This window comes from Pseudopodoces humilis, chromosome 31, assembly GCF_049639895.1.
Source record: "Pseudopodoces humilis isolate 2021_Gansu_Grassland_sample_001 chromosome 31, ASM4963989v1, whole genome shotgun sequence".
NCBI classification, from domain to species: Eukaryota; Metazoa; Chordata; class Aves; order Passeriformes; family Paridae; genus Pseudopodoces; species Pseudopodoces humilis.
Window position 1 is genome coordinate 2,221,398 of NC_142230.1, and position 15,291 is coordinate 2,236,688.

General features: G+C 58.3%; 2 protein-coding genes across 4 annotated transcripts; one reads left to right on the forward strand and one right to left on the reverse strand.

Annotated features, from left to right (window-relative positions):
- The first annotated feature begins 2,204 nt into the window (after window positions 1–2,204).
- PRCC (proline rich mitotic checkpoint control factor) lies at window positions 2,205–8,155 on the forward strand. Its single transcript, XM_005532280.3, has 7 exons — window positions 2,205–2,897; window positions 3,609–3,656; window positions 4,049–4,627; window positions 5,568–5,663; window positions 6,696–6,839; window positions 7,153–7,218; window positions 7,715–8,155. Exons 1-7 carry the CDS (start codon window positions 2,448–2,450, stop codon window positions 7,799–7,801), a joined length of 1,470 nt encoding a protein of 489 aa, XP_005532337.1. The 5' UTR covers window positions 2,205–2,447; the 3' UTR covers window positions 7,802–8,155.
- A 147-nt stretch (window positions 8,156–8,302) lies between these two features.
- Window positions 8,303–14,848, reverse strand: SH2D2A (SH2 domain containing 2A). Of its 3 annotated transcripts, XM_088068649.1 has the most exons (9): window positions 13,737–13,808; window positions 12,396–12,547; window positions 12,068–12,243; window positions 11,865–11,954; window positions 11,605–11,776; window positions 11,241–11,384; window positions 10,575–11,105; window positions 10,004–10,139; window positions 8,303–9,450 (listed from the first exon to the last, which is right to left on the reverse strand). In XM_088068649.1, exons 2-8 carry the CDS (start codon window positions 12,537–12,539, stop codon window positions 10,017–10,019), a joined length of 1,380 nt encoding a protein of 459 aa, XP_087924775.1. In that variant the 5' UTR covers window positions 12,540–12,547; window positions 13,737–13,808; the 3' UTR covers window positions 8,303–9,450; window positions 10,004–10,016. The 3 variants fall into 3 exon arrangements, with proteins under 3 accessions (XP_087924775.1, XP_087924774.1, XP_087924773.1); XM_088068648.1 differs by lacking the exon at window positions 13,737–13,808 and adding an exon at window positions 14,731–14,848 and having other exon boundaries at window positions 8,303–10,139; XM_088068647.1 differs by having other exon boundaries at window positions 8,303–10,139.
- Window positions 14,849–15,291: the final 443 nt, after the last annotated feature.

The window sequence follows — 15,291 nt, forward strand, 5'->3', positions numbered from 1 at the left end:
AATCCTTAAAATCCCACATCATGGCTGTAGCTGAATACGTGATAGAAGAGGGAGGTCAGCCTTTGAAAAGAGATAAAAGCAAGGATTGGGAGCATTTGGTGCCCACTCAGGGTCCTTTTGGCCAAACTGCCCCATTCACCCCAACAGAAAAAGGAGTTTTTCCTTAGAACCCCGCAGAGTTCCCCTCTGTCCTGCAGAGCCTGGGCTGGAGCTGGGATCGCTCAGGACACACGGGAAATCTCTGGATGCCTGGGGAGGAGGTTTGGGCCCTAGGCAGCCTCAGTGTGGGGTTACAGGGTGACAAAGTCACCAGGGCAGTAAATGAATTGTCACCTTGGTCCCCACTTCAGACCGAAGCTGGGTGCTGCTGTCCCTGTTGGGCCCAACCAAACACCTGGGATTAAATTAAATACAGATTAAATAGTTTACAAGACTAGAACCTCCACCCTGACCTGGCAGTCGGGGTTCCTGGGCTGGGCTCTTTTTTTTTCCATCCCCGTGTGCTTTCCTTGGCTTAATTTCTCCTAACAAGCTTCAAAGTAACACAAATAAATAATCCACAGGGTCACAGCTGACAGCAAGATCTTACTGCCTGGGGGTGAGACCAGTCTCAAGGAATCTCCACCTGCAATGGAAAAATGGACAAATGCTGAGGGAAACAAGGATTCCTCCCTCTTTCTCCACAGCAGGAGCCAGACCTTGTTTAAACTGGGTCTCTCCTCTCTCTGCCAGAGTCCTTGTTGATTTTCCCCAGCAGAGGATGAGGGCTGCCTCGTATTACAGCTTGGGGTGGTTGAACCACTCTGCTTCTAAGGGCATCACCCATTTCCCTTTCCTAAATCCAAAAAATTTACAAGCCTGGACACTTAGGAAGGAGTGGAAAAAAATCTGCCAGGAAGATTCCCAACCAATCCCCAGGATGATTTTCATGGTCACTTCCAGCCCAAGCTATGAGTACAAAGGGTGTTTCAATGGGGAAGTGACAGCCACAATGGCACAAAAAAAAAAAAAATCTCCATTTTGCTTTCCTTTGGATTTGTAGAGTGGATTGGTGGAGATGTGAAAGGAAAGGGCTTTGACACCCTTTGGGTTGTGATGGGACTTCAGTCTTCCAGTGTGATTTGTATGTCACAACAAAGTCTTGATGTTACTGCTGGATATGGAACCCAAATTCTCAGAGAAAGGGTTTCCTGAAGAGAGGCTGCTACAGACGGGACTTTCTGTGAGCCGTGCTGGTCCTGTGGCCACAGGGACACCTTCCTTCTCCTCCCCGTCCTCCTCAGTGTCCTTGTGGGACTGCTTGGCTTTGCCCTCACAGGTCACAGCCGTGTAAGGAGTGGGGGAAAACGTAACTTGTGTAGCCCAGCTCCTGGAATCCTCCCGTGCCTGTCCCTCCCGCTCCCCAAGGCCTCAATGCCTATTTTTAATACTGTATTTTTAACACTCCTCAGCTCTCCAGAACAGGCCAGGAGGGGTGGGACAGGGCATGTTGGCTGGATTTCACACCGTTCCAAATGACAGAGGGTTCAGGATACGCTCCTCATTTATCTCCATTTTGCTTTAATTACTTGTGCTGGTACTTCAGAGCAGCTCTGCAAATCGCTTCCCTTGGTGTTGGGGACCCAAATTCGAGCCCAGCTCACTGCTTATTAAGGCCAGAACAAGCCAGAAGGAGGTCAAAGGCGTCAAACCGAAAATCAGCAAAGTCCCGGAGGGATAAACCAGCTCCTGGCCAGGCCTCCTGCATCCCACTCCAGCAGCTTCTGCTGGGGCTGGCAGCACCGATCGTGCCCCGGGATGAAAGGATGGAAGGCAGGGAGAGCTCCCCTGACCCCCGGCCCGTGTCCCGCAGTGCCGCTGCACCGGGGACACACCGGGAGCTGCAGTCCCGGCTCAGGGCTCGGTTTGGCAATGAATCCACTGGCCTGGCGGGGGTGGGTCGGACCCTCCCGCCTCCTCGTCCTCGTCTTCATCCTTGTCCCCCTACCCGTCCCCGTCCCACTCCGTCCCCAGAGGCTTTCCCGCGTCCCGCCGGTGCCCAGGCCTTGTCCCGGTCCCTGTCCCGGTCCTGCCCGTGGCTCCCGCCGCGTGGCACCACAGACTACATTTCCCGTGGTGCTTCGCGGCGGGGCACAGAGGGAGGCGGGCCCAGCGCTGCTCGCGGGGTACGCCGGGAGTTGTAGTCCGGCGTCGCTACAGCGCGGGCAGCAGGGCGCTGCCGGCAGCCATTACCGGGAGCGCGGAGCCGCCGCCGTCGCTTTGCCTCGCTCCGCGGCCCCGCCGCCGCACGGGGAGGGGCCGCCATGGCGGCGTAGCCTCGCCCCGCCCGCCCCTTCCTCCCCGCTGCGGGCGCTGAAGGTGCGGCGGCGGTGCGGCCTAGCGCGGAGGGTGGATCCCCGGCCTCGCGTAGCGACTGCTGCCCGCGAAGGGCCGCCCTCCCCGGGGCCATGTCCCTCGTGGCCTACGCCAGCAGCGAGGAGGACAGCGATGCGGAGGAGCCTGCGGGCGAGGAGGAGGAAGCCGCCGATTCTCCCCCGGCCGCAGCCGAGCAGCCCTCGTCCCGGGGGCTTTTCGCCGCGCTGCCCCCGCCCAGAGCCCCTGCGGTGCCCCCGTCGTTCCTCATGGGCCCCCCGCCCACTGTGAGCGGCTTCGGCAGCGCCCCGCCGGGCCAGGCCGGGCCCGAGAGCCCCCCCGAGCCGGCCGCCAGCGGGGACGGGGCCGCGGAGTCCCCCCGGCCGAGGGGGCTCCTCCTGCCGCCCCCCAGGAACGCCGCCACCGCCGCCTCCCCCCTCAGCCCGCCCCCCGCTGCCTCCCCCGGGGCGGGTTTGGGCCTCCCCAAGCCAAAGAAGAGGACGGAGCCGGTGCGGATCGCGGCGCCCGAGCTGCACAAGGGGGATGTGAGTATGGAACAAACCCCCGGCTCGAGCCCTTTCGAGTGAAAACTCCCCCCGCGGGTCTCTTCCCTCGCTCTTTCACACCGAGGTACCGGGATCTATTGTTGTGTCATCCACGGGGAGATTTGTCCTGGCTGCCTGCCCTAATCCTAAAGCGCTTTGCAGAATTAAACTGATATAGAAACCTTATTTATAATCATAATGCAGCCAAACCCAGATTATCTGCACCCTTCTTTATTCCTGGAGTTAATGAGTTGATGATGTGGAGCTGCAAGGCTTTGTAGCCCAAAAAAGTTTTTTTGTTTGTTGTGCAGGTGATAGATTTTTCAGTCAGTTTATTGCTTATTTGGCAGTAAACTGGCACAAGCCCTCCATCCCGGTTGCCTCTTCCAAGTTCTCTGAGGAGCCATGAAATGATAAAGATACTTAGGGCCTTTTCTGATGCCAGCCAGGCTTTCCACTCAAATTTTAACTGGATATTTAGCAATTTCAGCATTATTTGGAACAATTCTTTGTATCCCTCCAGTGAGCTTTACACCCTCTGTGTGGTTTGTGCTTCCCCTTCAGTAGCTGTTATTGTCTGTCTGAAGGAAAGCCCTGATCTGCTGCTGTGCAGTTCTTCCCTCTCTTTGGGTTTATTTTCCTGGGGTTTATTAACATAACTTTTTTAGTTTAGCATCTCAGGTTGTGCTGAGCTCTGCTTTTCTCTCTCAGTCAGATTCAGAGGAAGATGAACCAGCAAAGAAAAAAAATACTCTTCAGGTAAATAACAAGGGCACTTAGTTAAACAGTTGTCACGGAAAAAAGTGTTTGATTGTGACCAGTCTTGGGCTTCCACTCGTGTAAATAATCCACTCTGATCACTTTGTAGAAATTCCTGAAATCCTGTGGGTTTTCAAGTCCTTTTCTTTTGGGCAATTTCACCAATTTAAATCTTGGCAAAAGAGGCATTCATTTGGGAATTGGGCAGATATTTGCAAGTACCACATTTCCCTTCAAAATCCCCCTTGTGCAGCATATTCAGAGTGGCCAAGCGGCAGGAAGCCCACAAGAAGCGTTAGAATTGGGGGGGATAATTGGCAGGAAGTCAGGAAAAGCGAATAACCTCAGTCTTTTCTTCCTGTGGTACATTTGTCCTGCATGGATGTCACCAGGGACGCAGCGAGGGCTCCGGCTTGTCCGCTTTGCTTCCTCAGCCCAAAAACATGACAGTGAAAGAGACCAATCGGTTACTCCTGCCCTACACATTCTCCAGGAAAGCGGGAGAAAACGCCTCCGACTCCAAGCCTGCCAAGACCCCAAGCTCTTCCTCCAAAGCCAAACCGGTGCCCAAGCCGGCCGTGCCCACAACTCCGTCCCCGTCGGCGATCAAAGCCGCGGCCAAGAGCGCAGCGCTGCAGGTAACCAAACAGATCACCCAGGAGGAGGAGGACAGCGACGAGGAGGTGCAGCCAGAGAACTACTTCTCCTTGTCCGACAGGAGCGAGCCCAGTGCCGCGGGCGCCGAGCCCTACCTGTACCCCGGCACGGGGGGGTCGGAGGACCCCCCGCCCGGGACAGAGCCGGAGCCCCAGTTCCAGGACGCGGCCGCTAACGCCCCTCTGGAGTTCAAGACGGGTGCGGGCTCCAGCGGAGTTCAGCACAGCTGGGCACCCAAACCTGGCGAGGACTATGGCAGCCACTCCTATGGCCAGTTCCCCCCTGCCTACGGCGAGCCCGGGGGCTACTACCAGGTGGGTTCACTGGCCAGAGGTGAAGTGAGGGGCTCTGGACGGGTACTTGAGTGAGTGACTCAAGTTACTGGCTGCTCCTGGGAATCCAGCCCGTGTGAGCTGCCTGGGACACAGGGCAGGGAATGCAGTCCTTGGGAGCTGCTTAGGGCAAGGGGCAGGGAATCCAGCCTGTGTGACATACCTGGGACACGGGGCAGGGAATCCAGCCTGTGTGACATACCTGGGACACGGGGCAGGGAATCCAGCCTGTGTGACATACCTGGGACACGGGGCAGGGAATCCAGCCTGTGTGACATACCTGGGACACGGGGCAGGGAATCCAGCCTGTGTGACATACCTGGGACACGGGGCAGGGAATCCAGCCTGAGCTGGATCCAGCACTGGGCACAAGTTGATTCCTATGGTGTGAGAGCTCCAGATGTTCTTCACTGAACAGATGTTTGACAGCTGCACTCCTGTGAAAATGCCCTGGGTGTGAGGGTGCAGGGTAAGGGCTCACTGGAGCTGGTGTCTGAGCCCAGGTTGTTTCTAATAATTCATAGAATCCTGGATTGGTTTGGGTTGGAAGGGACCTTAAAGCCCATCCAGTCCCAGCCACTGCCATGGACAGGGACACTTTCCACTATCCATGGTTGTTCCAAGCCCTGTCCAGCCTGGTATTGAGCACTTCAAGGGATAGGGTGGCCACAGCTTCTCTGGGCACCCTGTGCCAGGGCCTCATTGCCCTCACAGGGAAGAACTCCTTCCCAATATCCTATTTAACCCTGCCCTCCAGCAGTGGGATCCATTCCCCCTTGTCCTGTCACTCCACCCGTTGTGAAAAGTCCCTCAGATCATTTGCTGGTCATTCCTCTGACAGAATCAGCCCACAGGGCAGTCCATGGCTTGGTGTCACTCCAGGATTGCTCTCATGACAATCTGCTTTCCCTTTCCCTGCCAGGATTACTACAGCAGTGGGTACTACCCAGAGGTGGAACCAGCCCAGGCCCCGCCGCAGGAGACGAGCACCGACTCCTCGTTCATCGATGACGAAGCGGTTGGCACTTCATTGTCTGTCCCCCTGTGGAATTTGGTTTTGAGCTCTGCCAGAACACAGGAGCTGCAGCCACGGTCCTGCCCCCCAGCACAGCCTGTGTTTCCAGTGGCTTGGGCTGGGTGGTTTTTCCTGGGGGGGCTCGAGCTGTGTTGTGGACACGTATGGAGTCCTTCCCACAGTCTGCTGGGCTCCTGCTCCAGCTGGGTCTGCAGGCCTGATAAATACAGGATAGAATCAATTGTTGAGGTTGGAAAAGGCCTCCAAGACCATCAGGTGCAACTATTCCCCAGCACTGCCAAGGCCACCACTAAACCATGTCTCCAAGTGCCACATCCACATGACTTCTAAATCCTTCTGAGGGTGGGGACTTCATCACTGCCTTGGGCAGCTTGTGGGCACCCTCTGGGTGTAGGATTTTTCCCTATATCCAACCTAATCCTCCCCTGGTACAATTTGAGGCTGTCCCTGGGAGCAGAGCCCGAACTCCCCTGGGTGCCCCCTTCAGTCAGGGAGTTGTGCCAAACCACAAGGTCCCCCCTGAGCCTCCTTTTCTCCAGGCTGAGCCCCCTTAGCCTCCCCTGGTGCTCCAGCCCCTTCCCCACCTTCATTTGCTTCTCTGGACACGCTCCAGCTCCTCAATCTCTTTGTTGTCATGAGGGGCCCAAACTGACCCCAGGGTTGGAGGTGCCTCAGCAGTGCCAGCACAGGGGATGGGCACTGCCCTTGTCCTGTGGCCACACTTGGCTGGTGCAGAATGTGTTGGCAGCAAAACTTAAGGCTCTTCTGTGGGTCTTATAAAATGAGAAACTCAGGACTCCAAGGGTCTCCTGAGCAAGCCTGGAAGCAGGAGTAAATGCTGTTTTCTGCATAGGAAAGTGAGATGATAACCTTCATGCCAAGTAGTTTTAGATACTCAGATGTACAGCAAGCTAAAATTCTCCAAAAGATCAAAACCTGGGCTGGAAAACTGTTGCTGTGCCTTGTGTCAGGTCAGTGTTGGGTGTAATTCCAGCTCTTGTGTTCATCTTTCAGTTCAAGCGTCTGCAAGGCAAGCGGAATCGTGGGAGGGAAGAGATCAACTTTGTGGACATCAAAGGTGACGACCAGCTGAGCGGGGCCCAGCAGTGGCTGACCAAATCCTTGACAGAGGAGAAGACCATGAAGTCATTCAGCAAGGTGGGGTGGAGGGCGAGTGCTGTGGTTGGAGCCTCTGCTCAGTGCCCAAATCAGTGCCCAAATCAGCTGGAGCTGTGTCCAGGGAGGGGAACAGAGACCTGGTAAATAATGACGTGTGGGAGGCCAGTAGAGTTGCTCAGAACATGGTATGTGGGTGGGGAGGGCCAGCCAGGAAGTGCTTCAGCCGAAGGAATCTGCACTTTAATGGGGAACAAATGCTGCTTGGGATGGCTGTGTGCAGGCCCTTGTCTTGGTTTGCTGTCCAGGGAAGCACCTCTCCGGGCTGAACACTTCACCTCTTTCTGCTTTCCAGAAAAAAGGAGATCAGCCCACAGGGCAGCAAAGGAGAAAACACCAGATCACGTACCTGATCCATCAGGTGAGTGGCCTCCCCGTGGTGTATGAGCTGATCCAGACAGAATTCCCGGGTTTGGTCTTGGCAACGCAAGGCTGGGGTGGTGGAGCTGCTCCTCCAGCAGCGGGGGACCAGGGGCTGTCCCCGAGAACCCCCTGAGTCCTGGTGAGACCCTGTGGGCCAGAGGTGAGTCCTGGCCCTGAGGGGGTCCCAGTCCCAAGCTTTCAGCTTTGCTTTGCCCTTCCTGTGTGTTCTGAGGCCCTGGGATCCTGTCCTGGATTCTGCCCCAGGGTTGGCAGGCGGTTGCTGAGCCCGTCCCCACGAGAAGCTGCTTTTCAGCATGAATGAAATGCCTGTGCATCCCAATTAATCCAGGCCTCTGTCAGGATGATTGTGCTAACTCCTGTAACGAGGCTTCTGGCTGAAGGGCTCCATAATCCACATGAGCGGGGCCAGAGGAGGCCGGAATGCTGCTGAGTCACTGAAACAGAGGGTAACAGCATCCTCTCCATCTCTGCAGGCCAAGGAGAGAGAACTGGAACTGAAAAACACATGGTCTGAAAACAAGCTCAGCAGACGGCAGACCCAAGCCAAATACGGATTCTGACACATCTGTCCCGCTTTTTGGCTGGCATCCCGGGTGACCTGCTGTGTCCGGTGTGTCCCGGCCTCTGGGAGATCAGCCAGGCCCCAGGACAGGGCTGCTCGTGGGAGGAAGGACTCTGCACTCCCTGGCCTGACAGGAAGAGGGGTCATTGCAAGCTGGTCCCGAAACTCCACCTGTAACCCTTCCCCTCCCTCCTTGTAAACGATAGCGTGGAAGGTTCCGATCGGCCGAGGACGGTCCCAAGGCACGGCAGGGAACGTGCTGGGTGTGAGGCTCCTGTCCTGAGGGAACAGGCTGTGCCTCCTGACGTCAGACCCTTCAGCAGAGGCTCAATAAACTCCCAATTCCCACTTTGCTCCTCTCTTGGACTTGCTGTGCATTGAGAATGTCATTTTCCTTTCTAAAACACGGTGAGTTCCAAGAGCAAGCCTGGCTTTGGAATTTTTATTTTGTCCTCACAGCCGTTTCCTCGTGTCCAGGCCGCTCCAGCACTCCTCTCATGCTGATGATTTTGATATCCTGGTCTTTAAGTTGGTGTTTTTGCTCTGGGCTCCACAGCCTGAGCTGCTCTGAGGGGACACCCCTGTGCAGGTCAGAGCCTGTGCCAGGGGAAGCGCCACACCTGGAGCAGAGGCTCTCCTGCCTGGCACACTCGGGCCTTTGGGATACCCTGAGCCATGTGTGCATGTATATTGTCCTTCCTTTTCCCCCCTCTTTCCTTCTCCCCCAACCCAAGGCCTGCTGTCCTGCCCCAGGCTGCTCTCAGACTCATCAAACTGAGTATCCCAGTGTCCCTCATGTGGCTGGCTGGGAATGAGCTCTGCAGTTTCCTCTGGGCAGACACAGAGGAGAGCTGCCAACTGTACTTTTTTTTTCCAGCTTGTTTGTATCAATTCTATTTCAATTAAGTGTTGACCTTGCCCTCCTGGCTGGGAAGAGGAGACTGCCCAGTCCTAACTTCTTCAAATTAAACCTTTTTTTTTTATTTAAGGAATTCTGTCAAGGTGATGCGACTGCAAATCCTGTGCAGCTCTGCTGGCCCAATCCATGGATCCAAATCTCTGTGGCATCACTTTGTTGTTCACCAAAGTGTGTGATGCCGAAGGGAGCAGAGCACTGGCCTGGTTATTTAACTTATATTCCCACCACTCCGGGTTTTATTTGTTGTAACCACAGCTCAAATGGCCAATATTTGTTATTCCAGTAAGAAGAACTCCCAAGAGGTGTTTTTTCTCCCATGGTACCTCTTAAAAACAGGCAAACCCCCATGACTGAAGTCTTTTCTTAGGACCTTTTAAACTAATCTCATTTTTAGTTTAGCTCCCTGTATGTTTAGTACTTTGCAGAGCCTGTTTTGAGTATTTGAATGATCAGAATAAAGTTACTGTTGAGTAATTTATTCATATCTTGTATGTACAGTGAAATCCTCCCAGAAGAGATTTGGTAAAGGAATATAGTTCTAAATGAACCCACCCAGCCCTGTTTCCATCACAAGGGGCTCAGATCCTCATCCAGGTACCCTCTTGGCCTGGGGAGTTTGCAGTGTGGGGGCTGGAAGTTTGAGGTTCCCCTTTCCATTTCTCACTTGCTTTAGCCCAGGTTTAGCATCAAGGGGGAATTCCAAGAGCTCATGTTCCACTTTCAGCCTTCTAAGAGAAATAAAATTCAGGTTTGTGAAAAGTCAGAAGTGAATTTTCCCAGAGATAAAACAGCTACAATGCCCCAGCTCTCCTTTTCCCTCCAAGCTGGGGCTTTGGCCATCCTGGCTGCCCGCTCCTCTTGAGCTGGGAGCACCACTGACACTGCCCAGCAGGGCTTGGAGTGTTGGCTCCAGGCTGGGGAGCTTCAGCTTGGCCCTGGCTGCAGCATCACCCCAGTTCCTGGCCAGTTTAATTTCCAACTGGATGCGCCAACTGTGCCAAACTCATGCCTGTGTTTCCTGTAACAGCCTTTTTCCCCTTATTTTATTAACAGAAGTCTCTTGGAATGTGTTCATGGGTAAGGTAACCCTGCTCCCCTCCCTGCATTGTCAAACAGGGTTGGGAAGCTGGAAGAGAAGAGACTCCCCATGGAGCAGATTGGCATCGCTGGCTGGGGCCAACAGCAGCTCTGGACCTCTCCTCCCAGGGCCAGGGGCTTTGAGTGGTGAGATGGAGGCTGAGGTTGCCTCTGCCTGGGAGCCAGGTGATGTCCTGAGCCCACCTGTGCAGGTGGCTTAGGGGCAGTCCCCAGGCAGCTGCTCGTACATGTTCTCAGCCGTGGCCGTGGTTTGCTGCTCCCTGTGGCTGCTCTGGCTGTACACGGCATCATCCAACTCCAGCTCAGGGTTCAGAATGACCTAGGGAATTCTCAGGGAGAGGGTGGATTTGAGAGCCAGGAAGTAGAACAAAGTTGGTCTGGAGTGATGGGACAAGGGGGAATGGCTTCCCACTGCCACAGGGCAGGGTTAGATGGGATATGGGGCAGGAATTCTTGTCTGTGAGGGTGGGGGGGCCCTGGCACAGGGTGCCCAGAGAAGCTGTGGTTGCCCCATCCCTGGAAGTGCTCCAGGCTAGGTTGGACAGGGCTTGGAGCAACCTGGGGTTATGGAAGGTGTCCCTGCCCATGGTAGGGCGTGGAACGGGATGGGTCTCTTTCCAACCTGAACCATTCCAGGTTTCCAAGCTTCTCCCTGTGCTCCTGGTGTGGAGCAAACTCTGACTCCGCAGGCTCCAGGAGTCCTCCCTCATGTTGGGGCTGATCTCTAGAGCAATGGCCTGCCTTGGAGACCCACCTGTGTGCCTGTGCTGGGAGCCACCGACAGCTGTCTCCTCTTGCTGTCCTGGCTGGAAACGCTGCGGAAGAGCCGGCGGTGGGGCCGGGGTTTGGAGGGCAGAGTGGAGAAGGTGTTTTGGAGTGCCACGGGGAGCCGAGCAGGCACATCCTGCCGGGCCAGCGCCACCTCGGAGTAGATGTTCTCCCTGGGGCTGGCACGGGGGCTCCAGCCCCGGGCCATGGCATAGAAGGGGATGGGCTCCTCGGGGATGGGCTCCTCGGGGATGGGCCCCTCCGGGATGAGCTCCTCCGGGATGGGCCCCTCGGGCTCGCAGCGGGTGGGGGTGCTGGGGGCGATGTCCTCGCGGGGCTCGGCGTAGACGTGGAAACGCATGAGCTGCTGGTACTTGGGTTCGGGGCTCGGGGCTTCTTTACGCACCTGGGCATAGGGAGCCTCGGGCTCTGCTGAGCTGCTGGAGGAGCTGCACAGCCCCCGAGCAGCGCCCCGGGAGCTGCTCTTGGGAGGGAGCGGCGGCGGGGCTCTGGGAGCCTGCGGGAGAGATGGGACAGGACGGAGCTGAGGACTGGGAGTGGGTCCGTGGTGGCTTTGACTGCGGCCCCCCGCCTTGGGCGACCTGCGGCTCTTTCCTCGGGAGCTCCTCGGGAATTCTCTCTGCCCCATTACCTCCCTAGCGGAGCCGCCCTCGGCTCTGAGGGACTCCAGGGACGCAGGGCTGTACTCGGGGAGCTTTGCTGGTGCTTGGCTCAGTGGGGAATGTGCAGCATCGCTGCCAGCTGGGCGCTCTGTCCGTCCCCGGGGCTCGTCCTTCTGCAGGGAGAGAGCAGGGAGATGTCGGGACGGCTGCGCGCTCAGGGCAGACCCAGCCGGGCGCTGGCCACAGCTCGGCTCCTTGCTCGTGGTAGCCAGGGTGGCTGCGGTTCCCAGCCCGGCTTTCGCGGTGCTTGTGCTTCGCTTGGCTGTATTCCCCAGTTTGGGGCGATCACCCGGTCCCGAGTGGCTGCAGGGGCTCTCAGGGGCCGGACCTCACCCGTCCGCACGGCAGGGGCACGGTGAGGAACTCGGGGTACGGCGAGACGGGGACCGTGGCGTGGTGCCGCAGTAGCTCGGCCAGCTCGGGGTGGGCGCTGCGCTCCCCCAGGATCGCGTATCGCCCGTCCGGCAGCTGCTCCAGGACAAAGTGCCGGCAGCGATCCCTGCCCCTGGCGGCAGAGGGGATGGGATGGGCAGAGTGACCGGGAGGGGACCGAGCTCGTCGGCCCCTCCCTCGGACAGGGCTGGGTCCCTCACCTGTAGGAGAGGACGAAGCCGATGGTGCTCTCGCTGAAGCGGACCAGGAAGCAGCCCAGGGGCTGATCCTGCAGCAACTCCTCTGCCTCCCTGTGGGAAGGGACGCTGAGCCTTTCTACCTCATCCCCTTCGTGTGATCCAGGGATGCAGCTCCCTGTTTAGGAGCCCAAGGGTGGGGATATTGACCCCGCTCCCTCGCTTACCTGCGGCTGATGAAGCCGTGGAACCAGGTGGGGAGCTCCCCCTCGGGCCCCAGCCTCTGGGCTTGTGTCTGCTCAAACCACAGCCTCGTCCGGGCACGCAGGGCCCCCCGCTCTGGCCACGGGTCCCCCTCAGGCAGGGACTGAGCTGCTGGAGGTGCCCAGAAGCCTGGAGGGACCTGGAGGGAAAGGGACAGCACTGGGAGCTCAGGTGAGGACGTGCACCAAGGATGTTCTGCTCCCGGCACGTGAGGACACAGCTCCTGAGAGCTTTGTGGATGCTGGGATGGTGAGCTGTGCTCAATTCCACCCTCATGTCCCCAGGTCCTACCCTGCCATGTCTGTTATGGTGTCTCGGTGATTGTTCTGCCCCATGGAGCTGCATGGGGGGTGTGTTGGGTGCTGGCTCAGCTCTGGCCCTGTTGTCCTCACCAGAGGGCTTGAAGGTGGTGAAGAGGGGACGGTCGTCGTCCATGGGGTCCCCTGTCCCAGGGAGGAAAAGCTCAGGGCAGGGAGGCCTCCTTTGGGGCCCCTCACTGCCTGCAGAGCACTGGGGAGTCTGGGGGCTCCAAGACACCCCCACAGGCCCTGCTCTCATCAACAACCTGGGTAAGCATCACCTTCACGTTGTGCTCCCCAAGCTGAGGCTCATCACCCTGATTCTCCCCAGAGAGACCACCCTGCACCTGCTGGATGGGAGGGACAGTGACCTTGGCACCCCAGAGGAGGAAAGCCCTGGGGACAGTGATGTAGGTGGAGAGGAGCTGAGGAGAAAGCATGTGAATCCTCCAGCCCCTCTCAAGTCCCCGGTGTGTCGGGTCAGCCCTGGGTAGGGAGAGGCTGAGCAGCTCCTGAGGGACCTTGAGCTTGACCCTGAGCTGCCAACACCCGGCAAAACAACATTAATCCCCAGCAGATGCTTGAGGGGGTGGAAGATGCTGGGGCTGGTTGGATCTGGGAGGCAAAGCTGAGTCAGAGGAGTCAGTTGAGGCTTGTCTGAGAGCAAGGGGATCCAGCCACCAGGAAAAGCACCCCAGCTCCACCTTTAACCCACGGCAGTGCCCAGCCTGGCCCTGCGCCCCAGCAGGCAGGGGAAGGTGAGGAGGAGAAACAAAACACCCCAAACTGCAGTGACCCAACTCAGGGAGTGCTGAGGAGGAGAGTTTGTGTCAGGTCCTGCCCAGGCACAGCCCACAGTGCCACTGTCCTGAGCTTGCCATGCACCCCCAGCTGGGTGGGGGGCTGTGGTGGGCTCATCCCCACTCCCCCATCCCAGCACCTTGACCTCACTGGGGCAGCTCGGGGGGGGGGGGGCGGATTTGTTCCGTGGGGCAGGATGTGCCTCTGAAACCCTGCACTCCTGAGGTGGGAACGAGTCACATCAGTCTTGAAACGGGCTGAAAGCTTTGCTCTGTGCGACATTTCTGGGCTGCACTTCCCCCTTTGGAGAGGGTAAGGTCTGTCTGGAGGGGCTGGTGTGGGCAGGGGACTGCAATTCCTCTCTCTCCATCCCATCCTCGTGCTCTTTGTCCTGCCTTTGGGCAGGGTGAGCATCCCTGCAGCGCCTGGTGCTGCCCTGTCCAGCGGCCCCTGCTCAGGGTTCACTCCTTGGCCTTGCTGCAAATCCAACCCCAGCCCCAGCCCCAGCCCCAGCCCCAGCCCACGCTCCTACCTCGGGGTGTCTGTGGCCAGGAGGTGCAGGGGCCAGGGGTCGGGCAGGGGGGGCAGCAGTGCCTGTGCTCAGCCTCTGCTGCCTGCGACGGGCAGGAAGCAGCAACCAAAGCTGCAAGAACCTTCATGTGATGGGGAAACGTCACAGGAAGGTGGCATGGTGGCCATGGGGTGACATCCAGGTGACAGCGGCAGCCTCGGGACAGGCTGGGCTGTGGAGAGGAGCGGACTCTGGCCACCTGCCCACCAGCACCTGCAAAGGTGTCTTTGTCCCTCCTGTCTGCCCCCCAGGACCTGGCACCACTGGGCATGGGGACAGCAGAGCCTGGTGGGGACAGCAGAGCTCAGTGGGGACAGGAGAGCCTGGTGGGGACATCAGGCTCGGTGGGGACATCAGGCTAGGTGGGGAGAGCAGAGCCTGGTGGGGACAGCAGAGCTCGGTGGGGACATCTGAGCTCGGTGGGGACATCAGGCTCGGTGGGCCCAGGCTCCCACCGTGAGCCAGGGTTCAGTCCCAGTTTGTAATCCAGCACCGTTTCCCTTCCTCAGACTCTGGGTGCCAGAGCCAGGGACACTCCTGGGCTGTTGTGGGGACACGAGCGCTGCCAGCGCTGCTGTGGGGAGCAGCAGCCGGGCTGCCACGTGCCCGCTGTCACTGTCACTGTCACCCCGGCCGGTGCCAGGCTCCAGCTGGAGCCGCGGCGAGAGCGGTGCCAACCCGGCTGTGTCCCAGGGCTCTCACGGGTTGGGAATTAGGACAAGGATTAGGGCTGGGTCCGGCTCATCCATCGCACCGGGAGCAGGGATGCTGTGCCGTGAGGTGGCAAACCCCGGGGTGGTGACGGTGCCCGGTGTCCCCCCGCAGCCCTCGGCACGCGGAGCGGTGCCAGCCCCAGCTCCCTCCACCTAAAAAAGCCCTTCCCTCCCCCAAACCTTCAGAGCCTCACTCGTTTCCCCTCGCCGTGTCAGCCGGGCTTCCTGTTTGCAATCCTCACCGGCACATCGGGAGGGGGAACGCCGGTGACAGGGACATCGACTGCCAGCAGCTGATCCCACCGTGTCCCGGCCACTCCTCAAGGAGCTGAGGCTGGAACCACCAGGAACTGTTCCTAAAAGGCCTTTCTTGGCTCCTCTTCACAGCTGAGGGTGTTATCAAGAGTTATCAAGGAGGAGGAACGCAAAGGGCTTTTCCTGTCCTGAGCCTCTGAGGCTGGATCCTGCCCCGGCTCCCAGGGAATGCCGCGACTGAGGCTGGGACCTCACAGCTCTGCGCTGGGAGGGCTGGGACCCTCCTCCCTGCTTTGTCCTAATGAGAAAAATAACCTCCTCCTCCTCCTCTATCCTCTTCCCCTGCTTCTCCTTCCCCTTAAGGACAACTCGTGACAGCCAGGCAGGTGCTGGGTGCCCGCAGCTTCCTCCCTCACTGTAGGGCTGCTGTTCTGTGGGGACCCCAAAGCCGTGGCACCCCGGATTCACCCTGTGGGGCAGAGTGACCCTTAAATTGTCCCTCTGTGCTGCTCCTGGGGGTCTCCATGGGCTGCCGGCTGCTTTCCGGG